At 48.3% G+C, this 24886-nt stretch overlaps 1 protein-coding gene across 2 annotated transcripts in view; it reads right to left on the bottom strand.

Moving 5' to 3' along the window:
* Positions 1–829: 829 nt before the first annotated feature.
* GALNT15 (polypeptide N-acetylgalactosaminyltransferase 15) overlaps positions 830–24886 on the bottom strand; it is a 42241-nt gene continuing 18184 nt past the window's right edge. The window contains exons 2-10 of one of the 2 annotated variants that reach the window (XM_057740344.1): positions 23805–23971; positions 22266–22470; positions 18742–18909; positions 13584–13701; positions 12052–12246; positions 11241–11372; positions 10761–10865; positions 6785–6928; positions 830–832 (exon numbers count right to left, since the gene is read on the bottom strand). In XM_057740344.1, the coding sequence (XP_057596327.1) occupies positions 830–832; positions 6785–6928; positions 10761–10865; positions 11241–11372; positions 12052–12246; positions 13584–13701; positions 18742–18909; positions 22266–22470; positions 23805–23971 (1237 nt within the window). Of the gene's footprint in view, positions 833–2307; positions 4253–6784; positions 6929–10760; positions 10866–11240; positions 11373–12051; positions 12247–13583; positions 13702–18741; positions 18910–22265; positions 22471–23804; positions 23972–24886 lie in introns of those variants that run through there. The other variant, XM_057740346.1, reaches the window with a different exon arrangement.

The raw sequence follows: 24886 nt of genomic DNA, 5'->3' as shown, positions 1-24886 counted from the left end.
GCTTTGGCAGGGTTTGTTTTCCGATCATATAATCTCATGTTTGTCTGTTAGATGTGGCTATTTTCAGAGGCCATAGGTCCTGGATCACCTCCAGAGGGTCCCTGTAGAGTCGCTACATAGATCCTCTCTATGGGGCTACCTCCCACCAGGGCCCCAGCTGCCTCCTCGAGGCAAGGGCCGTATCGCCACCGCTATGGGCTGCACCTCTAGTAGCCTCTCATCCTATGTCCATAGTAAATGGTATTTCTGTGCCTTCATACTGTGGGTTCTTCCAGGAGAGGAGCTGAGGCTGAGAACAGCTGAAAACTTGAACAGTTAATTGATTTGTTCAGTGCTCATAAATTCTTACACTGTCTCTGACGTCTCTTCTAGGGAGACTGATTTCTTAGTCTCAGTAACAGAGTTATTGGTGAATGTGCTGATTGACCCAATTAGGTTAAGTGTCCACCTTGGAACCAACCATGGAGTGGAATCCTGTGGAGGTAACAGGCGGGTCCCACGGGAGCCACGTGGCTAAAGTTGGAGGATTGTGCCCGTTAGATAATCCAATAGTTGCCCACCTCCCATGCAACAGATACTTCACCCACTGAACAGTGTTGGCATTGGTGCATCATGGCTTTAAAAACAGCTTCTCAGGATCTCCTGGGTCTTATTTAAGTAAAACATTAAGCAATGCCATGCTTGGCCAATTCCTGAAGCAGAGGGGGCCAGCAGTGCCTTCATGAAGGTTGCCCAGTGAAGTAAAGGTGCCCTACCCTCTGGCCACATTTCACTGTAAAGTTAAAAGGCTTTCATAAGCCTGAGCTGAAGCAGAATTGGCCCTGTCCTCTTACTTTTAGCATTTGTCATGGGTCCTGGAATATCAGTTAATTGTGAGTGAGCTGTATGCTCCAGGAATTGTTGGGAAACTTTAATTTTCAAACAAGAGTCTGATCTATTCGGGCTGAGCTTGCAAACTATCACCCTAGGAGTGAAGTAACCATGCCACCCCTGTGTTTAAGCCAAATAGGGTCAGGTGAGCTTCTTTTGTGTCATCATAGCACAGTGTATTGCTTTCATGTAGAGACTTTGGGGATGAGAAAACATCAACATCCCAGCCCTGTGGAAAGAGCTACCCCAACAGCAAAGATCCTCACAATATTAAAGCAATACTAAGGACACACTTCCATATTCAAAGAGCACATTTCCCAGAAGAAGAGGTGGAAACTGCAAAGAGGTTAGAGGGACTGTTATTGACACAGAAATAGGAGAGGATTCTAGAATCCTGGAAATATCACCTCCTTGGCTATTGCACTTAACATAATCATTGGAAATACGCCCAAATCAAGGTTTTGAAAAATCAGGGCAGGACTTGTGGGTGCTTTGGGCTTTGGCCAAACAGGTTGCATTTTTAACAGAGCCTTTAAAGAACAAGCATAAACAGTGTACACAATGTGTAGAGTTGTACCTGTCAAGGCAGCCCATGCCAATGTCCAGATTTGGTGACTGGTCACAGATCACTTGGTGTCCAACTGGCCTTTTCATGACCTTTCAGTGGAAAACGGAAGGCTCCCCGTGAGGTGGGCGCAATAACATGACCTCGAATGATGTCAAATTCTGGTGCAGTGACAGCACCATCATCATGGACCTGGGGGACTTTTGGATGTTTGTGGGAGTTGGGATTCTAAGTTTGCCAGTGCGATTGATGGCGTTGAGACCAAAGAGGAAATAGATCAGGGCCCCTCGAGGGGTGACATCCGCTTTCACTGTGTAACAGCACAGAGTGTGGACTCTCGATTGTTGGCTGAATACTTCTCTCTGTCCCCGCAATGGGATGCTTCCCAGTGATGGTGAGCTTGTCGGGGGTGCTGTTGAATTCAATCTTACAACCCAAACAATAAAGTCAGTCATAACATTCAGGTGGACCAGTGAAACTCTTGGGAATCAAATCTTCCGACCGCCAGGTTTCTCTACGTTTAAATTGATCATTGTGGATAAAATCAGAGCTGAGCCCACAGAGAAGAGAATTGGGAGGCTCTGTTACTCTGTGAGGAAGAGAAGGTTGAATTTCTTTTAGAACTAAATGGAGGCATCTGTTTTGTTTAAATTAAGGGTCTTTAAGTACCAGTCAGGGACTGAGTTGACAGCCGTTTCTGTGATAAAGTAATAAATCACGGGGATGGTTAAGGAAGTAAGAAACAACACATTCTTGCTTTGTTCAACCAATTAAGTAATAAGCCATCTGGGTCCTTTTGTTAATTACTGTCAAACACAACTTATACCATTGAATTTAGCCTTTTATTTAATTATATTAATTTATTCCAGCAACTTCAAATACCAATAACAAATAACAAAGTTCATTTGAAAAATAGAGGTCTTGTTTAATTTTTATTTTTCAACCCTAATACCCTTCACAACGCTGCCATCTGAGAATTTTTAGCTCTGTTTCAGCCCCAGGATGTTAGGGGAATTTGTGCTGAATATAGACAAGTCTGAAGGAAGAAGATGGTGGCTGAATCTCTTCTCTCAATGGGGTGATAAATCTGTCTAGGTCAGGGCTATCTAATAGACCAGTTTGCACTGATGGAATGTTCTAGTCTCTGTGCTCTCCAACATAGTGGCTACTGAGCATCTGAAATGTGGCCAGGACAACTGAGGAACTGAGTTTAAATTTTCTTTGATTTTAATGAATTTACGTTTAGATAACCACATGTGGCCAGGGGTCTAGCCCAGGTCTAGAGTGTATTCTGAGGAAGGAAAAGTGCAGGATGCCACTGACTTCAGCAAGTGGAGAAGAAATGCATAGTTACCATGAGTGTTGTTTGGAAACCCTCACTTCCTGCTGAGTGTTGGTTATTTGAAACACACAGAGACAGCCCAGAGGAGATCAGCGTCTCTGAGGGGAGGTTTCTAAGCTGACCATGTGAAGAGGGAAATACATCTGGAAGAGAAAGGGGCACCGTGTCTTAATCACAGAACCAACCTCACTCAGCAACTCTTGTGGCCCAGCTGTGTGGGCCAAGGCACAGCCAGACAGCCATTCCACGTTCACTAGTGTGGGCTCTGCCATGATAGAGACGTGTTATTCCTACAGCTGAATGTTCAGGTGTGGGCATATTTGGGGGTCCCAGACATTTCCTACGGGCGCAGAGACAGCCCTTTGAACCCTCATGGACATTTAACACCCAACTCTCGTACCTCTCATAAGAATCTTGGCTTAGATGCTGGCATTTCCCTCCCAGGGAGGTTTGCCTCTTTGCAGAGGTTGCTCGTTCTGATCCAATCGATGCAAACCCTGTAACAGGGCATCAGGATGGTTTCACAACTGTACACACTTCTGGTAGTGGGAGTGTTCAGTCTAAGCTGACCCAACCCCAACGACTAGAGAGAAGCATACTGCATGAGAGTCCGATTGTGGTTAATCAAGCTAAAGAAGAGCGAGGGCAGGTGAATGGAGGTAGAAAGTTCTGAGAAAATTCTCATTAACATGAGAACATCTTGTTCCAGGTCTACTAACTCTTTTCAGCTGCTAGGCGGAGCTGCAGAATTGGGCCAAAGCTCTCTCCAACCCTATTTTCTCTCAGTAGCTTACTTCCCTTCCTTCCTCTGAGCTATCACTCAATCAATGAACATGAAATTTGTCCTCATAAGCCTATTCCAAAGATTTTTGGATGTCAGGACTCTGCACCTTCTTCACACTTTAATTTTCATGGCTGGCAACAGATAATCCAAGGTCAGGCCATTTGAAATAAATTTATCAAACAAAATAGTATATCCTGAAGGTATTGCCAGGCCTCTTTCCTTAGTCAGAGATAAAAGCAATTATTTACTGCTCAATGGAAAAAAAAAAAAAACCAAGAATCTTCTGTACCATGTAATGATCATCTACCAGTGGTGAAGACAATGAGACAATGGGTCCTTGGTTTTCTTTTTCTAAAACAGCCAGTGGTCAATGAAGAAAGGTGTGGGAAGGAAAGGCTTTCTGTATTCATTCATGGAGCTTTTGTCTCTCCTGTCACCACCACACAAACACAAAGGGTCTGCTTCATGAAATGCATGTGCTCCTGTAGTTCCCTTGGGTTGAACCTCGATGGCCACATTTCTCTTTTCCTTCTGACGGTGGCATTCATCGTTCATCCACGGTGCTGACGTTGTCAAATCGCCACAGCTGGCTGGCTTTTCCATCACACTCACGCAAGTGAAGATCTTTATTGTTTTCCTGCACCACAGCTTCCATGCATTTCCCAGAAAGAATGTGAACGATCATTCCATTCTGAAAAGAGAGAAGAAAAGGAAAAAAAAGAAAATCAGTTGGTCCTCTGCAATCAGTCAGAGAAGAAGGAAATTTCTAAGATTTATGCTAGTCATTAAGAGAATAATAAAGCTGGTGTGAATTGGCCTGGTAAGGAATTGAAGTATTTTGGTTACTATACAATTTAGGAAGCCCTAGAATTTAAATATCATACAGAGCCTTGGGGTCATTAATTCAATTGTTATTGTGGTTGGGTGATTATGCCATTTCTTGAAGAGTTCTAGCTAGTAAAACGTCGGTTTAAAGATCATGTTCAGTGTTTATACTATGTTGTTGACATTCATTGTTATCACTGTACTTGTAAATTTCTGCTTTCAGAAGAATTTAATCTCTGCCCTCTGTTAACCCTGCAATTTACTACTGCTGCCCCCAGGGTGCAGTAGAGAGTAAGTGGATACACTGAAGCCCTGTCAGCCATGTTAAGACCAAAGCTGCTTCCTACTCAAAACCCAATAAATTTAATACTGAATCTAGCCATCCCCTTTTCAAGAAAAAAATAAATCAATTTCTTTATGAAAAGTTAAACAACCTTAACTAACAGTGCTGATAATGTCCATTTATTTATTTATTTAGAGATATAATTCACATGCCATAATATTCAGTCCAAAGTACACAGCTCAGTGGATTTTAGTATATCCACAAAGTGTATGTGACCATCACCACATCTAATTGCAGAACATTTCATCACTGTAAAAAGAAATCTACTATCCATTAGCAGTCACTTTCCATCCCTCCCTCCTTCCAGCTCCTGGAAATCACTAATTTACTTTCTGTGTTTACGGATTTATCTCTTCTTGGCATTTCATATAAATGGAATCATAAAATATGTGGCCTTTTGTGACTGACTTCTTTCACTTTGCATGATATTTTCAAGGTTCATCCATGTCATAGCACAAAATAGTACATAATTTCCTTTTTTCTTTTTTTGTTGTAGTAAAAATATGTAACATAAAACTTTCCACCATAACCAATTTTGAGTGTAAAATTTAGTAGTGTTAAGTATATTCACGTTGTTGTGAAACAGAGCTCTAGACCTTTTTCTTCTTTCAAAACTGAAACTCTATACCCATTAAACAACTTCCCTTTCCCCCTTTCCCCTCATGCCTGGTAACCACCATTCTATTTTCTGTTTGTATGAATCTGACTTCTCTACATATGTCATATAAGGGTAATCATACAGTATTTGTCCTTTTGGGACTGGTTCATTTCACTTAGCATAATGTCCTCAAGTTTCATCCATGTTGAAACAAATGACAGGATTTCCTTCCTTCTTAAGGCAGAATAATATTCCATTGTATGTATATAGCATATTTTGTTTATTCATTCATCATCACTGGACGCTTGAGTTGCTTCCACCTCTTGGCTATTGTGAATAGTGCTGCTATGAACAGTACCTTGTTCCTTTCTAAGGCTGAATGAGAATACTTTTTTAAAGTCATTTTTTAATGCCTGAAAGATGCTGGGTGTATCTTAGTCACTAATCTTTTACATATTATTTTTAACTGCTGTTTCTAAATCTGTTTTATCCAGAGGGCTTGCTTAGAATGATCCTTTATGATCATTCATACAGGGGCTTCACTTGGTTTCTAAGAATTCTTTGAGCATGTGTGCCCCCTGAGTCCTGGGTTCACTTGTTGCCAAAGCCCCAAGAACTTTATTCTCAGCTGTTTATCATGAGTTCAGCCTAGGTTTTACATTATGTGATTTTCCTGTTTCACAGCCTGCTTTAAGAGTACTAGTCCATGGAGTTCTGCTTAGTTATTTAACCCCCCTTATTCCCAAGCAAAAGTTGAAGAAAGACATTTTTAGGATGTGTGTATTAATTTGTTTGTTTGTATATACTTGTACCCTAACTCATTTCAGAAGGGGTTTGAGGTGAAGGAAAAACTATGTGTGGACACATTGCTGATACTGTCACCTTCCAATTCCAATCCTGCAAACTGCTCACTCCCCCTAAATACTTACACTCCTGTTTCCTGTCTATTGATGCATAATCTCTGGAGAGGATCTAGAGCTTCTCTCTGGGGTAATGGGAATCGGTGTCTTACTAAAATGACAAAATGCTCAGAGTGGAATTTGCAAAGGAAGAAAGTATGATCTATTGATACATTCCCATCTATCTGGTTGTGGGATGGGAGGCAGGCCTTTCTATCGCCCCTAAAACCATACCACCAACGTGGTGACTGCTTCTGTAACACACTCCACTGTCCTACTTGTGACCTAAGCTAATAAACTTTAAAAAGAAGCTGTCTTCCATCTCTGCCACCTCAAGATCAGAGCTAAACAGAAACCTGGAAAATCAGTACATTTCAAGATGCTGGTGGATAACTTTCCTTCAAGGGTGGCTTCACCTCCCCCTGAGGACTTAGTGCCAAGTCACAAAGTTCAACAACAGGGACACAGGCTTGTATGGTAACACTTGACCTCTTGGAAGAGCCCGAGACACGTGCCGGCCAGCAGCACTGCTGAGCCCTTCCTGGATGGGTTGCTTACCTCCTGGTAGTCCCAGTGCTGCTGATGGATGGCAGGGCCCTCCTCAGTGCAGTTCTGCAGAATCACCTGCTCTCGCCTGACATCAAAGCACAGGTGCTGGGGGCTGCCATAGTGGATCTCCTTCCTGCCCGTGTGCTCCAGGTGCTGAGACAGAAGGAACAGCTGTTAGCACAGCTAGAAGGAGATCCTCTCCAAAGCTGGGGATGAGGGAAGGAGAGCTCACTGCAACAGGGTCTGGGGGAGATCTTCAGATTCTACCAGGGTCAGCAAGACCCTATCTCACAGTCAAGTCCACATGATGCTGGACTAGCCCTGGCCTCTGAAGTCTCCACATTCCAGCTACTTTTACATTCATATTTATACATTTTGGCAAGTTCCTCCATTATTCTATTTACTGCATCATAGATGAAGCCATAAATCATGCTGTGTTTTGTGAGGGTGCAGTTGGAAAGGCAGATGAGGAAACTCCTGAGGCCCAAGTTGATCTCTTTCTAGAGACATCTGAGCTGGCCCTGCAAGTAAGTTTCCTGCCATCCATTGTATCTGCTGACTCTCACTCATGGTTTTTATTTCCTCCTGGGTTCTGTAGGATTGGATCATACGTTCCTTTGCAGAGGAGCTTTAACTATGGGAAGATTGTGGGGCCTGGTTGGAAACACATCCTGATAAAACCATTTTCTGTGTGTTCCAACCAAGGACAGACTGAACTAATTTTTACTCTAACTTTGTGGCTGGGATCAGGGTTGGCTTCACGGGCATGTGACGTGTGTAACTGCAGGGGCCTCATGCTGAGAAGGGTTTAATGTTCTTGGTCTAATATACTTGATTTAATGCTGACACTGTCTTGGAATTCTTCATAATTGTTGAGTGAGAGGTCCGGCATTTTCATCTGCACTGGGCCCCACAAATTAGGTATCCATTCTCACTGGAGGAGTCCCAGACAGCACCATTCATATAAATGTGAACCCTAAACCCACATTCGATGCAAGCTTGTGGTTAAACATTTTCAGGGGGGAGTCATTTTCTCCTACACAGAGACCTGCCTACTGACCTGCTTCCTCGTCATCTTCCAGTGGTGGTGGGTAGACTTTTCTAGTCCAGCTGTTCACAGATAGGTTACCCTGTGAAGGTCAGTGCTGGCTCTATAGGGGTGTCCCATTTCTAGCCCCTCATCTCTCATGGGCTGAAGGTGGGCTTTCGTCACTCACTCCTGCCTGGAAACAGCCCCTTCACCCCGCAGGAGAGTTTGGCCATGGCCCTATGACTCTATTTCAGTTGCCTCTGGATTTGGGGTCCCTGGAGGTTTCCCTTTGTTATAAACTTAGTTACACATAAAAGAGGTGTTTCTTCTATTTTTTATATGGCGTATAATGCTTTCAGCTTAGCAAGTTCACAATTTTTCTGGATACAGAAGCCCTTGTTAATCCCCACCCCCTCACCAGGAATATTAATTAATTAATTAATTAATTAATCCAAAAGCTAACATTCTTTTTGCATGAGGAAGACCATTATCCCCAGTTGCAGATGAGGAAGCCAAGACTCAGAGAGGTTAAGAAGCCTGCCTGACATCACACAGCTAGAAGGTGAGCTGTTTCCACCACCACAGCACTTCCTCTCTGCCCTCCTGTGCCAGGTGAGTGCCTATGGGTGTGTTCTAGAACACTGGGGAAGGGCAAAGCTGAAAGGGGACAAATGGGTCCCGACCACCTGCTTCCCCAGGTGTCCTCCAGGCCCAGGGCCTTCCCCTGTGGTCTCAGAGCCTCGCCAGTCCTGCCTGCAGGGTTGAACCCTCCAAGATGTGTTTCTCCTTTTGCCCCAGGCTCTCGGGGCCTTACCTGGCCCGTGTGATCAATATCTCCAGGAACTTACACTTGGTTGTTTGTTTTTAATAGAGGCCTTTGGTGTAGGACAGCTTAACACAAAGGCCCAGTCACAGGCTGAAAAGACAGAGGTGTGGGGGCGGGCTAGACTTCCCAGGCTGTCATCCAAGTTGTGGCAAGAAGTGCACCCACCAACCCTCATCCGATGTCATGGGGGCTTCCTACCACCTGGGCAGTTATTCCTGAGATGGAACTTTGAAGAGAAGAAATGCCCTAACGTAGCAGGAGACCTGCCTGCTGACCAAGGAGCCCACATGATGCTGGAAGGACCCTCTGCCTCTAGATCCTCCCCCTGACTCAGCATGGATTTCAGACCTGATGCAGGTCCCGTCTGGCCATACGCACCCCAAGCAGGACCTCTGGCTCAAGGAGAGACTCTCCCTGTGGGCAGTCACTTTTGGCGTTTCCCTTTGGCTTCCCTTTGGGCCATAAACTTTTGCTGGCACAGGGCAGCCCTGCCCTTCCTGGGTCCCAGGGGTCCAGCCACCCTGCAGAGTGAGGCCCCGGGAAATCCATGGAGCTGGTCTCCATGCACCCCAGGAGAGCTCACGTGCTGTTTCCGTCTCCTCCCCAGGGGCGTCTGCACCCTTCTGACCATGCGGTGGAAGCCGCTCTCCCTGCAGAAGGAGTTTCACAAACCACATGGCTCTGTGTGTGGGAAACATTCTGAATGAGGCCATGGCTCTGAAACCTGGAGCCAATGACCCCATCTGTGGGTAAGCTCTCCTCTGGCAAGTGGGGCAGGGGGTCGCCTGAGGCTGTGATGCCTGTCTGTCCACCCAGCCCCACCCCCCCCCCCACCACACACATGGCGCCCGTGACTACCTAAAGGGCCCCTTCTGGCCTAGAAGTATTGGCCCCCATAGATCCCCGTTAAATGCCTGAAAGACACAGCATATCTACTCGGGGCAGGACTCAGCGTCAGAAGCCTGGGGTCGTAAGAACACAGTCACAAGTCACGGGCGTGAGGCGCCCCTGCACATGGGGAACAATTTCCGGGGTCCCCTCGATTCCTCAGTGCTTCTGTGCCTGCAGCACCCACTCGGTGACCCGCTGTCCCCATCTCTGGTTCTAGTTGGCTAGTGACCTTGAGCTGGTCCAGATGTTTCAAAAAGGTGCTGTGGTGGAAATCTCCCTGCACATAGGTTTTCTTTGACCTTTAATTATAGATTTTTAATTTAAATAGGGATTGTCTCCATTTTGTAAATAAGTTCGTTTGTATCATTATTTTTAGATTCCACATATAAGTGGTATTATATGATATTTGTCTTTGTCTGACTTACTTCACTTAGTATATTTACAGAACAGAAACAGACTCACAGACATAGAAAACAAACTTATGGTTACCCAAGGGGAGAGGTGAGGTGGAATAAATTAGGAGTTTGGGATTAGCAGATGAACACCACTACATATAAAATAGACAACCAACAAGGACCTGCTGTACAGCACAGGGAACTATATTCAACACCCTGTAATAAGTTATAATGGAAAAGAATCTGAAAAAGAATATATATTTATACATGTATCACTGAATCACTTTGCTGTACACCAGAAACGAACACAACATTGTAAATCAACTGTACTTCAATAAAAAAAAGAAAAAGAAAAAGAATAGGGATCTTTTCCATACACTCTGGATTTCCAGTATCTTTTACATTTTTGGATGATCTTGTAATACTGGATCCACCTTCACACAAGACAAAAGACATTTACTGAGGCTGGGACAGGCGCTCCTCAGTGACAACAGCCTCTGCCCAGCTCCCCGTGCTCATTTCCTTTACCCGCCTGGACCCTGGAGACACATCTGCGTTTTAAGCCCCTGGGCTAGCCACTCTCCAAGCCCCAGTTTCCTCATCTGTCAGATGAACGCATCGGCTAAACACCCTCACTGCTTCCCTTGAGCTTGGGTGCTTGTATTCTCTAATGAGTCCGGGTCTGTGCTTGGGGCTGGGGGCAGGTTGGGGCGGGGGGGTCATCAGAATGGGGGACCATGCACAGTCAAGGGACACGGGACCACTGAAAGGAGATGCCCCAAAGGGAAGGGAGGGGCATCCCAGCAGAGACCCCTTGTGGGTCTGAGAACGCTGACCACCCACCTGCTGCTGCTGGCTGTCCCTGCAAGGGGCCAGCATCACGGCACAGCCCCGGAGGTCCCCTTCTGCCGGGCAGTCTGCACAGAAACCAAGTCCGGTGTTGTGGAGCTGTAAGTGGACACCCACACGGAAGTGAATCCCGCCCTCTGCTGCAAAGACGCCCTCTGACAGCCACGTTTCTCTCCTTCACTCTCTACAGCGTAGCTCAAGGTCTCATGTTCCGGTCATAGAGATGAGCAAGGTCAAGCTGAAGCCAGTGATCCCAGGACACAGGTCACCCGAAGGAGGTGGCAGCACCTGTCCTGGTAAGGGGCCCCGGGATGGGTAATGAGGCAGCCCAGCCACCCCCGCAGGGAGGCCCTGCTGAGCTGGGACAGGGTGACCAGGGTCATAGAAGAGCCTCTGAACGTCAGCCTCTGTCTTGAGAAGCCGCCCAGCCCCTCCTCTTCCTCCCTCTCCGCACTTTGTTTTTTCATGCCTTGCCTTTCCAGAGAACCTGGGCCTGCGTTCAGATGGGTACAGCTCAGGATAGACGTTGGCCAGAAACCAGTGGAAGGTCCGACAGCCCAGCCTCCTTTGCAGCTGCTGGCGTTCAGTGCAGTCCGGCTTCCCAGCCTGCGGAGGAGAGAGACACAGGCGGCAGGACAGAGAAAGCTGGTTTCACATCACAGTTCGTGTGGGGGGAGGGACAAAGGTGTCTGGGAGGAAACTGAAGGAGGGGGACAGCAAACATCGCTGTGAACCGCGTCCCACATTAAAGAGCATTTATGTGTCACACTGTCAGAACTACGCTGAGTGGTAGTGGACCAGGTGAAATGCACGGTTTGTGGACATTTAATTAAATGTTTAAAATGTTTATTTTCCTGTGCCTTTTGGGGGGATCCTTTATGTCTATTTTTATACTTATATTTTTCCAAGTCTTGGATAATTTCATAGCCTTGAGCACTTTGCCTGGGATGAAAGGGCCCTCGGAGACCCACTGCAGCACCTACTCCCCACCCAGCCTCTCCTCCAGCCACAGGGTGAAGGCTCACACCCCTCAGATGTGATGACAGAACCCCCACAGACATCAGGGGGTTCCAGGCCGAGACCGGCTGTGATGCCCCTGGGAGATGCTGGGAGAGACAGAGGACAGCCCTACCAGGTAGAGGAGCCACTTGACAGGGGCCACTCATGGAGGTACTAGCCGGAAGCTTCTATTTGCCCTTCCAGGTGGGAGAGGAGGTTCTCCTGGCCTGGCCTCCAGCTGGTGGCCTGGGTGGGCCCAGAAGCCCCTGCCGGGCTCTCTCCTTACCTTGCTCAAGGAGAAGGCCTCTGGGCTGTGCCTGTAGAAGGTTTCTTTGAACGAGCCCAGCCAGGTCTCAGCAATGCGCACCTTATTCCGCAGGGTGGCTTCCTGGTCAAGCAGGGAGTGGGCATCCTGATTTCGGTAGATGTGCCCCACCCGAGAGCAAGGAATGATTTCGACGGAGCCCCCACAGAGCCAGGTCTGCCGTGAAAGGAGAAAACCAACCCCTCTGTACTCCTCTCCAGGAACATGGGCCACGAGGGGCCCTGTGAGGGGCTGGCAACATGCACAGGAAATCACAAGCTCAACATGGACTGATGGTTCCAGTTCTCAGGAGGGAGCAGAGATCACAGACCTGAGGGTCCTGGGCAGGGGAGTGGCAGGGTGGGGAGAATCAGGGCGGTTGTCCCAGGTCAGAACCCGTGGGGTGAGGGGGCCACAAGCCTGCCACCACCTGAACGTGTCTCCCCCACCCCCACTGAGACACGTGCCCAGATCCCACCTGAGAGGAGGCAGCCACGCCTGTAGCACCTGGATTCTCCCAAGCTGCTTCCTCAGGGAAAAGGGTATCCCTAGTGGCCAGGGAGTTTCTGAAAGCGTGTGAAGTTTCCTGCTGCAAAGGCACTGGGAGCCACTTGCATGGAGGTCAAAGCAAGCTTTCCTCAAACAGAGTCTTTCTCCTTCTGGAACTTTCTCTCCTCTCCATGCCCTCCCTCCTACTCCCAAACACCTGAAGTTCATTTGGTAGGAAGCCTTTTATTCTGTACTTGGGAATAAAGAGGAAAGCGAAAACATGCCTAGGGTAGACAGCACATGAACCAAAACACACCAAGCATCCGAACACTGGGGCTCCCAAACTGTGTGACAGGGTACCCGCAGGGTACTGCAGCAAATTCAAAAGGCCACGTGGGATATATTCAGCATTCAGGAGAAACAGTGACACCTGCTGGGTGTTCCTCAAATTACAAGCTCAAGGCAACTCATGGTTTCAACCTTAGATGGCTGCACTTTTAATAATATATGACTTTGCTGGGTTGGGTTTTCAGCGGTTGCGGTGATGAAAAAGCAAGTATCAGACTGAAAATCAACATGGACAGGAAATGAGGGTAGCGGGTCCATTCTGATTCCAAGGTTTGAGAAATTGTGTTGGCGCCCCGTGGGTGGTAAGCTGTTCGGACAAATACTTAAAGTTCTTTGGACCAAGCTACTCAATGCACTGAACTGCTTGGTGTTTTCTTGGGCCAGTGGGTGCTGTGAAAACTATCCAGGGGCTGAGGGCGGCGGGAATGGAGGATGTACGGGAAGCTTTGCACTCAGGGGGAGATGCTGATGACTTGTCCTTTCCTGCGGGTGGGTTCGATGGGCAAGTTCAGGAAGGAGGCTGGGGTGAAGTCAAGAGAGATGCAAAAGGCGGGAAATGCGGGTTTGACACACCACGTGTAATGACTTTGTAATCTGCCTTATCCCTGACCTCCAAGCTATGACTGTACACACAGCTCCGGAGAACCCACCTGGGCCTCCCTTGGCCCGGGACGTACCTTGAGAGACAGTTCGAGGTTTTCACCACCCTGCAGTGACATGAGAGGGTCATATGCGCCAGTGTTTTGGAAGTAATGTCTGTCCATGGCCACGACCCCGCCGGGCACCACGGGGCTCCTGGAGGGAGAAGGCGGGAACAGACTGCAGTTCAGAACCCGGAGCCCCACAGAGGCGGGGGCGGGGGCTGGGGGGGATGGCAGGTGGGGGGCGCTCCAGTGGCCTGGAGAGTGGACTCAGGGCTCAGACAGATCTCAAGGCTTTTAACTGCAAGACTGGAGCCAAGGAAGCACGTCAGAAATCCCAGTATTTCAGGAAAAGAGAGCTCTGATTGCCTGGGCCTTTTACACCCCATCCTCCTTTAGGGAGGGCCCCTCTGGAGAGACATTTGGGAAGAAGACCCTGGTTAAGATAAGATGCCCTAAGCCCGGTAGCATGAAAGGAACTGGCAGTCCTCTTCCTTCCCTCACCCCTGACCCCCCATCTTGTTTGTTTTGTGACTATCCACCCCCTCCCCAATTCTAAGATGAATCCCCCAGGGACTCTGAGAGTAGATAGGTCCCCACCTGCTCTGGGAGGAATACACAAGACTTAAAAACACAGAAAGCTGGAATCCTCGGGTGAGGGAATTAAGATGATAAGAACATCCCTCAGAAGGGTTAAACTGGGGAGGATAGAGACAGAGGCTTTTGAACAAGGATCTCTTTATTCAAAAGAGAACAAATTTTAATGCAGCCAAACTCTGGGTATGCCTCAAGGAGTGAATGACTCAGAGTTCGGATTTTTTAATTACTAAGAAAATAGTTTTACATTAACAAAACTACCCACCTTTAGGTTATTAAAAATACTAGGCTATATCACAATACTAAAAACCAGTATTGTAATTATTACTTGATGCAATTTTTAATTCTGCCACTTATGATTTATAAGATCTTGGGTGAGATATATAACCTCTCGGGGCTCAACTTCCTTACCTCTAATCGGGGACAATAATAGTGTTTTATAATAGGATTTTGTGGGGACTAAAAGCAATGTCATGTAAAGTACACGTGCTGGCCAAAATCCAAAGATCTCTGAAAATCAAATGCTTTTTCATGATGTATTTGGCAGCAAACCCTGCCCTGAACTGACACGGGTGTCTGCATCGTCTTTATGTATCTGGGGATGACAGACTATTTAAAACTTGTATTTAAAACACAGCAGAGCAGAGCTGTGTAAAGCATTGTGTCAGGAGGCTGGCCATAAGGGTTTTAACCCGGGATCTATCTTTTAACAACTTTATGAAGCTGAGCAACCTCTGGGGGCTTCATCTGTAGTTTAATCTCTATGTACCTCAGTTTTCACATGTGTAAAATGGGATTAATAACAGTAATTAGTAACAGTAACTGCTTCATAGAATTATGGTAAGGGTTGAGTTAATATGTATGTTTATAGCATCAGCTAAGCGCATAGTATATGTTCAATAAATATTCCTTAATACTATCATTTGCAAATGTACAAATGATGATATCCTTTCTAGAATTTTCTTAGCATCTGTATATATTCTGTACCCGATCTTGTTCTAATTCCTCATTTTGTGCTCTCTCACCAGACTGATGAGAGAGGCCATGAAGTCAGAGTACCCAGGGAGGGGAAGACATGGGTAGAAATGTATGAACTTGTGTGAGGAGAGACCTGGGCCCTGGAGAGGGAGCCCAAGGCCTCCCTGGGGGCCCAGGTAGCAGCTGGGTCTCAGGGAAGGACCGGCTGCCCAGGGCAACAATGGCTGGGCCCTCTCTGGCTGAAACAGAAGAGGTGCTGACTTTGCCTGATGGTAGGTCAAGGTAACCTACAGTGACCTTGGCATCAGAGAGGCCCTGAGGCCTAGAAGAAGTTTCCAGAGAGGATGGATGCCTGGGGTCAAGGTGTCCTTGCCTCAGGTTGGGCAAAGTTCCTCCGAGAAGTCTGTTCTCTTGAAGAGAATCCCCGTGCTTTGGCTGGAGCAGGATAAACTGTTCCCTCAAGAGGGCACCTCTCTCAGCTCCCTGTGGACCCCTCTGTCCGGCACCCCTCATACTGCTGACCGACCTACTACCGTCCCCACACCGTAACTCTGAGAGGTCTGGACGTTTCTCTTTCAATTCTTTGTGTCCACAGCCCTTAGCAGGGGGTCCGGCATGAAACGGGTGCTCAGAAGATGCGGATGGACCAGTAAAGCATTCAAAGCTCTCTGTGCTTTCAGGGCGCACACCTGTGATGGAAGGAGGCGAAGTCTATCCGGCCCTGCACCCCACCTTTTGGCTGCCTCTTAATACCGTGGATGTTCCCCACTGGGAATATGAGGCCCGAGGCTGGTGTCGGCCTGTCAACGGACTGGATGTACGTGTTCCCTCCCAAATTCATATGATGAAGTCCTAACCTGCACTGTATTGTAGCTGGAGGTGGGGCGTCTGAAGAAGCAATTAAGGAAGATGAGGTCGTAATGGGGGAGCCTTGATCTGACAGACGTGGTGCTCTTAAAAGAGGAAGAGGAAGAGACACCGGGGCCCTCTCTCTGCCACGTGGGGACACAGGGAGAGGTGGCCTGGGGCAGGCCGGAAAGAGAGAAGTCTCACCAAAAACCAAATTGGCCAGAAACTTGATCTTGGACTTGTACCTTCCAGCACTGTGAGAAAATAAATTTAATGTTGGTTAAGCCACCCAACCTGCGGTATGTCGTTATGACCACCGAGCTGACTACGACATGGCCCGAGAGCCGAGAGCAAAGCCCCCAGACTCTTAGCTCTAAAGCTTAAAGATGAGGGATTGTCCTAAGACGAGGGATCGCCCTCACAGAGTCAGTATTTTCTATGCCCAAACTAGATAAGACCCTCCGCCCTAGGGAGAGAAGAGAGAGCCCATGGGGAGACCAAGAGACATGCAGGTAGGTCCCTGAGAACGACCTTGTGTCCACTTTTACATCTTCGGGGTTAATTCCTGGAGGAGGATCCTGTACTTGTTGTTTGGGGATCTGAGAGCAGAGGGCACGTTGCCCACCTCCCATCTGGCTGCCCTGGAAGTTCAGGAACCCCCTGGCCACCCTCGCTCCCAGGAGATGGGGTCCAGGTGGTACACTGGGGGCAGAGGCAGAAGGTGGTGGGTACAGCTCCACGGAGGCCCCTGGACTGTGAGCACCAGCGTGTGCTGTGCCACAGGGACCAGGAGAAGATGTGGGACTTTGGCAGATGCCATGTGGAGGGTGCAGGCCCCTGGGGCCAGCATGCCAATCCCCCACCAGAGGCCATGAGCAGTGAAGGGGCACCATGGTGAACACAGATTTTTAGCAGGCCAGCTAAAGCCTGAGGTGGGCACTCCCTCTCCCGCAACCTCCCCCACAGAAGCCTGGAGCCCAAAATCAACCCGAGGGGGATGGGAAGGTAGACACACCTGGATGACAGATGTGAAGATGAGATGACCAAGTTATACTTGAATCTGTCTAATTTGTCCAGAAGTTTTCTGCCATTAGGAAACAGGGGTCAAGATAGAAATTACCTAAGTCCAGTTAGTAGGAAATAAAGAGAAATATCTTTTGCACAGCTAAACTAGTGGCTTAGCACCTGTCAGCTGTTAGCGTTACACACCCTCGGGCAGACCCCTGGAAGTCCTGTTTGTGCCTAATGCCTTCACTTCGTGTCCCTGGACTAGGCAGTCGAAAAAAAACTTGGGTAATTGCTGGCATTGGGCAGGTCCACTGCAGCACATCCCTTGACCCATGGGCTCTTCTTACTACGTGACATTGACATTGCCCGCCCTGAGAGGTGGGGTCCATGTCTCCTTCCTGTGAACCTGGGTGGGCCTGTGACTATGGAGCAAGTGACCCTAGGGGACTTTTCTTTTTCTGGCCGCACCATGCAGCATGCAAGATCTTCATTCCCCGACCAGGGATCGAACCTGTGCCCCCTGCAGTGGAAGCGCGGAGTCTGAACCACTGGACCGCCAGGGAGGTCCTTCCAGGTTATAGAAGGGGATACATACTCTAAAACATCACAGCAAGTGAGAGAGAAAGACACAAAAGGTCACCTATTGTATGATTCCGTTGATATGAAATACCCAGAATCAATAAATCCATAGAGACAGACAGTAGATTGCGGGGTGCGGGGGCTGGCGAAAGCGGACAGTTGGAGACGGTATATTAGGGAGTTTCCCTTGGAATAATGGAAATGTTTTGGAACTAGAAAGAGGTGGTGGTTGCCCAATATTGTGAATGTACTGAATGCTACTGAATTGTTCACTGTGAAATGGTTTGTTTTACATTATATGAATTTCACCTCAATAAATTATTTTTTTAAACTGGGTAGGGGATACAGCTTGCTTTGCCTGGCTCTTTTGGGATACTTGCTGTCCGAACCCAGTGCCAGGGTGTAGGAAGCCACTGCCTGCAGTGACGTCATGGAGGGAACGGGGAAGAAGCTCCCGCTGGGTCCCAGTGACGGCCAGTATCAAACTCCAGGGGATTCCCACCGGGAGCTGTTGAATCACTTCCAGCCAGTCTAGTCTCGTAAAGGATGGTCCTGCTGAGGCCCCAGACACCATGGAGCAGAGACGGCCAACGCCAATGCTCGCTTTCAGAATTCACAGCCCAGAGTCCATGCTCTTAAAACAGCTGTTTCACGCCATTAAGTTTGGATGGTTTTATACAGTGAAGATATCTAGAACATCAACTTAAATAGAACAGTCATCCAAAAACCAAACACATGAGAAGCAAACCATAAAGTTGGACATCTTTTTGAGACTTTTGGTGTCTTAGCATTCACCTGGCTGAATTCTTCCTCTTTACCAAGAAAGCACCTGAAGCCAGGGAAACTGCAGTGTTACCTGGTGAGACAGAGCTGGGTAGAGACCCCAGATAAGTACTTCCACTTTCTACTTCCAGGGTCTGGAAGCTTCACTGGACTCCGTTGAAATAACAATGTAAGGATAATGATACCTATAGCTGAGTGCCTGGCAGTCTCTGACTGCTTTTTGTTTATTAGCTCATCCAAACCTCACAAAAACCCTGTAAGGCACCTACCATTATTATCCCCACTTTACTGATTAAGTAACTTGCTAGGAAACTAGGAGAACCAGGATTAGCCCAGGCAGTCTGGTGCTTGTCCGTCCTGAGGAAGCAAAGGCAAAGCAGGCTGAGTGAAGGAGCCTCACCTGATGGGGCTGATGGGGGATGGGAGGGCCTTCCTCTCTCGCTCCGGCAAAGGCTCCCAGTGGAAATCCAGCTTCCAGTCCAATACCCCACGCTGCACGTCCTTGGAGGGGTAATACTGGAACGTCTTCCAGTCAATCACGTCGAGGACAGGCGACACCACCCTGCTCCTGGAAAGAATCGTGGAATCAGATATGGGACACACACCCTCCACTGGCTGAGGGACAGACACAATCTAGATATGCGCTGCCCAATATGGCAGCCACCAGCCACACGCGGCTACCGGGCACCCAAGATAGCATCTGTCTGAGCTGAGATGCGCTGGGAGTGTAAGATATGCCCTGCATTTAGAAGGCTTAGTTTGAAAAAAAAAGATGTACAAATCTCAGTAATTTTCATATTGATTACATGTTGAAATGATAATATTTTGGACGTATTGGGTTTACCCTAATATTTTGTGAAAATTAATTTCATCTGTCTCTCTTTCTTTTGAAATGGGACTGCTAGAAATGCTTAAGTTACATCTGTGGTTCATGTTCTACTTCTACTGAACAGCACTGTTCTAGAAAATACATTTTTCCATAAGGAATTGGGGGCCCATTTTATTAAAGATCATGCCTGCCCCTTCCTTTAAAAACCTCTCTGGACAAAACTGTGAAACAGGGGAGTGGGGACCTAGGCTCAGTTCTGCCACTAATGTGCTGTGTGATCTTGAGGTAGCTGTTGCACCTCTCTGGGCCTCGGTTTCCTCATTTGTATAATGGGAGGTTAAACTACTTCCCACAAAGGTCTTTCTCAGCTGTAATGCTCTAGGATTGTGGCTCTTGATTTCTTTTGGGGTCTTTGATCCCTTCAAGAACAGGGGAAAATTATGGACCCTGCCCAGAAAAATAATCATATGCACATATACAAAATATTATGCACAACTGCAGAGGGTTCACGGGCCCCTGCTCTAGGGTCTAGTTCTTATGCCTCCCTGGATCATAAAACTTGATTGGCTTGAGGAATCAGGATTGTCTAGCCCCAGAAGGATCCTCAATGTTAAAGCACGCACACGTGCGTGTGTGTGTAAAAGTGTGTATGAGTACGTGAGCCTAGGTTGATTTGCTCATTTACTGTTGCTGTTGGTGCTTGTATTTTAAACAATTTGGTTTTTTTTTTTGCACAGCCTGGGACTACGTGATCTCAGAGAGGGTGATGTGGGAAAGTGGCACAGCTTGAAAACTCTGCCTTTTAACTAAACAAGTCATCACTCAGGTGTACCAGGAGCTGCCCTCCACCTAGTCAGTATCTCACTCACATTTTTTTTTTCAGGCCTCTCACGATAGTTTCTTCTCAAAAGTGTACCACGGAATGATTCAGGCCTGAACTCAGGAGTGGCTGGAAATTTCCAGTCAAAGAAAAGGAAGGTTCCTGGAAGAGAGATGCCAGCCATGCTGTTTACACGCCCATCAATTTCCATCTACCTTGGAGACAGCCAGGGCTGGCACGAGCCCACCCCATACGGAGAGGACCAGGGTGGTCCTGGGATTCAATATTCTGCTTTAATCTGTGGCCTCAAGTGACTGGCCTTGGCATGAAGAGTCCTGGGATTTATATTCAGAGCAAGAATCTTGATATATTGCAATATATATCAAGGGTATATCCAGGATATATATATCCTGTCCTTTTCACATTGTTTCCCCTGGAAGGTAAGGGGAACTTAATCCCTCTGGCCTCCACTATTTTGGGGCACCTTGGCCTGACCTAAGAAAACTGAGACACAAAGGCAGGGAAGAAAGGAAGGCGGCCTCCCAAGTCTCCACTTACTGCGGAATGAGCTGAGCAGGCAAGAGGGATCTGGCTACTGGCAAAGCATTTTGTGGAGTTTCAGAATCAAGATCCAGGGAAGCTGTGTGGCTGAATTCTGAAGAACCCCATCAAGTTTGCGCCATCTCAGTAGTCATAACAGGACAAGAAAGGAAACTGCATTCAAGCACCCACGCAATCAATCTGTCCCAGAACTTTGAGCTGTGTCCTCCTTGATAAAAGGTGTATGTCCCTTTTCATCAGAAAACAATCACCCTAAAATTCATCAACTTTCTCTTTTTACTCCATCTCGCTGGAGATTCAGAGTCACATGTAAAGCTCACTTCTAAGAACTGTATTACCCCCGACTGCCAACACCATCTTTTCCTTTCTGAAATCTCCCTTTCCTTCTATTTTAGCCACATACGTAAGTGACACATCATAAGCCTCTTTGAGTACCTTTTGGGTAGAGATGAAAAATAGAATGTCAGTGAATGAAGTGAAGGAAGTTTCCTTGTTTAGGTTTTTATTCCCATGGACCACAGCGGCTGCCCAACCATGGCTCAATTTGGAAGTAACTGAAGTCTAGGGACTTGAAAAAGTGTGATTAAAAAAAGTCAGTCTTATGTTTAGCTTTGTGTTTTGAATCTGCAGATGTGTCTCGTGTTGGAATTCACTTAAAGCAAAATAGCAAAGCTCCCTGTCTGACTTGGAAGGAGCTGGGAGAGGGCTCACTCCATCATCCTGTCACTTGTGAACTGTTTTAACTCTCAGGAAGACACGAGGTCGATCCTCTCCTAAGCCTTTCTAAGCTTCAGGAGGTCAAGGCTTTGGGTTTCAATGGAGCCACTGACAAACACCGGCTAACTGAAATACGTGAGGTCAGCCAAGGCACCACTGTCCAGAGAGCCAAAAGCTACCTGCAGTCGCAGACATACCAACCAAATCTTTTACCACAGGAAGGATGAGCCCTAGTTTACCTCACCCCTCTTTATTTTTCCCCGGCCTGAATGTTCCCCCGGCTCTATGAAGCATAAAGTCATTTTGGAAGTTGACGCAAATTCTCGGTGTTTGTGAGAGGTATCTCATACTGAGAAGCAAAAAGCTCTGAACTCGCTCTTCCCAGAGCTCTGCTGCTCCGGTGCGACCCCAAGACTGATGCAGGGCCTTCCAGGACTCTGCCTGCCGAGGGGTGTGGGGTAGGATGGGGGCTGGAGAGATTCCTTGGGGCATCAGACAAGAGCAAGGCTTCTCCCTCTGCAGGGCTGGAGGCATTTGATGCTCCTCAACACAGACACACAGACACACAGACACACAGACACACACAGACACACACACACACACACGATTCCTCAGACTGCCTTCCATCATTTAAGCCCTCGAATGGAGGTGCTCTCTTCCCTGCCCCAACTTGTTTCTCCCAATAGAGCAGGCTCAGCCCCGGCTGGGAACTAGGTAACCTTAAGAACTAGGTGTCCCTAAGACAGGAGCCCAGACCAATCGTCAAGTGGGAAACAGCTTGGACAGCCTCTTGAGCCAGGAACACGCCTAAGAGGGTGTGGCCCCATTGCCCTTGGAAATATTGCTTTCTCTCTGGCCAGGGCTTACTCCTTGGCGTGGATACTAGAGCTGGCAGTCAGCGCAAGCAGTGGTGGGTGGGTGTTCTGTGAGAGGCTGAGGCTGGGGACTGTTTCTCCCTCCCCCACCTCCTGCTCTGCAGCTCCCGGGGATGAGTTACCTGTCATCGGCTATTCTGGCCAGGAGGGGCTCCAGCCAGCCCGGGTGGCACTCGCAGTGGGCGTCCATGAAGACCAGCACGTCCCCGGCGGCCCTGGCGGCCCCCAGCATCCGGGCCCTGGTGGCGCCCAGCCTCCTGTTGCTCCTGAGCAGCTTCACCCCCTCCAGCCGGGCCACGTACTCACTGAGAGCCGACTTGAGTTGTCCTGGAATCGACAGGGCTGCGGTCAGTGGGGTCACAGCCGCCACAGCCCGTGAGATTGCCACGCCCATCACTAGGTCGCTGCCCGTGGGCCTCTCCTGGGAGCGGTGGCCAGCACCAGTGTCCTGAGCATCACACACATTACAGGGCGGTTGTTGCTACGATGTAAGATGCTTCGTTAGTTTCGGTGGGTCGGGCTTCTCTCCAGTAAAAACCAGAAGAGATGGTGTCGTAAAACTAGGAGAGGAGAGAACTTGCTCACATTCTCCAAATGCAGCAGCGAGGCTGAAGCAGATACTGCTGGTGCCCTTCTCAGACGCCCTGAGATCCCTTTCACTGGTTTGGTCTGCACATGCCCAGCTGCTGCTAATTGCAGTCAGCGTCCTTCCCTGGAAACGGGCCCTTGGGTATTGGAACCACCTCTCCTGCGAGTGGCGGGGAGTCGTGCAGAATGCCACCCCTCGCCCCAGGTGCCAAGTCAGTGACCCGCCACTGCAGGGGCACCAAGCCCGCTCCCTTGCCCCAAGGCAAGACAGATGCTGAGGTGCAGCTGACACTGCAGCGCTCCCCTTGGGATCTGGCCGCGGCTGACCTTCACCTGACACCACATCTTAGTCCAGCTCCTTCCTCTGCCTCTCCTGCTTTCTCCACTCGCCTACAGTGTTCCCCAGAGAGCACCACCCCCAAATCACATGCACACGAGTCCCCAACTCAGGCTGTATCTAGGGTACGCAACCTAAGACACGATGGGCAAGGAAGTCAAAGACAAAGGGTCCATTACATGTGGCCGCCAGTAGGTCATCGGTGGCACTGGCCGAAGGGATCTCATTGCAGCGAGTGGGCAATGCAACGGGTCGAAGAGAAAATGCGAGGTAAGAAATTGAGACCAAAAGTCTAAACAATCTTTTAGGAATGACCATCCTACAGAGGATACAGGATGAGACAAGATTGTTTGGCTCTGTATTCAAGATCGGAAACACCGTGTGTATGGGCGTGCTGACTGCGCCCAGGTAAGCAAACCAGCAGAGTTGGAAAGAACAATGTGCAATTGTCCCCAGTATTCAGGTGAGGGGATTGGTCCCAGGAGCCCCCACAGGTACCAAAACCTACATAGCTCAAGTCCCTTATATAAAAGGGCAATACAGTATAAAACCTGCGAATTCAACCAGCAGAATCGTCTGTTGGTATTCACAGAGAGGAACTACCTGCACCTGAGTCCCCATCTGCAGATCTGCTCCCAGGAACATTGCGTGCACGGGTTCCAAACCCCCCTCTGTGCGTGGGAATCCCCCAGGGTCCAGGCCCTCCCCGGGGAGCCTCCAGGAAGCCCAGAGCCACCTTGCTGGCTGAGGTCGTCCACCAGGATGATCTCCTTCAGGAAGACCCTGGGCGCCGTGTCCAGGATGCTATGCACGGCTCTCAGGAGGGTGGACCAGGCCTCATCGTGGAAACAGAGGATGACGCTGGCTGTGGGCAGGCTGTCCCCGGGATGCTGCTGCAGACACCTGCAGGGAAGAGAAGCAGGGCAGCATGGGGAAGAGAAGGCCCTGGCTGGGGCTGCTCCAGCCAGTGGCTGTCCTCCCAACTTAACGGCTCACTCTGGGTTTTCTCACAATTTCCACATCAAGAGAACCCATTACACCCTGACAGAAGCGCTGTCCACTACCTCCCAGGTCTTGGATTCCAAGGGCTTCTTTACAGGGCTTAACCGATGCCTCTCCCGTTAGCAGTTGAGGTGTTATCACCATTCTCAGCAAACAACTGTCCTAATCTGTAAAATGGGAATGAATGATAGCGTTACCAACCTCTTAGATCTGTTGTGAGGCTTAAACAGGGCGAGGTACATGGTAAGAGTCCTGTGAACATGAATGGTCATCCGTTTAAGAGCGGGGACACTATTTTCTTTATTCTCGTATTCCTATATTCTAGCACAGCATCTGACACATAATATATGTTAGTTCTTTTAATCGGTGTGTCCTTTGCCGTAAAGTGGGTCTCTTGCAGGCAGTGTATTGTAGGCTCTTGTTTTTTCTAGTCCGATCTGCCCTTCTGTGTCTTCTGATTGGAGCATTTCGTCCATTGACATGTAAGGGAATTATTCACATATACGTGTTCATTACCATTTTAAACCTCGTTTTCCCATTGACTTGATATTCCTTCTTTGCCCCTTCCTTTTTGTTTTTCCTTCTGTGGTTTGATGATTTTCTTTTGCATGATGCTTAAGTGCTTTTCTTTTTGGCTTTTGTGGGTCTGTTGTATGTTTTTGATTTGTGGTTACCCTGCGTTTCCAGTACGTTAACCCCTTCCTGTGTCTACTTGCCTTAGACTGGTAGTCAGATGGGCCCAGACACATTCTAGGAAAAAAATAATTATGTTGGCTTACTCTCCTCCCCCACGTTTTATGCTTTTGATGATTCGAT

Source organism: Hippopotamus amphibius, chromosome 6, assembly GCF_030028045.1.
Source record: "Hippopotamus amphibius kiboko isolate mHipAmp2 chromosome 6, mHipAmp2.hap2, whole genome shotgun sequence".
Classification (NCBI taxonomy): domain Eukaryota; kingdom Metazoa; phylum Chordata; class Mammalia; order Artiodactyla; family Hippopotamidae; genus Hippopotamus; species Hippopotamus amphibius.
The sequence above is the reverse complement of the archived record's forward strand: the minus strand, read 5'-3'. Positions and strand labels throughout refer to the sequence as shown.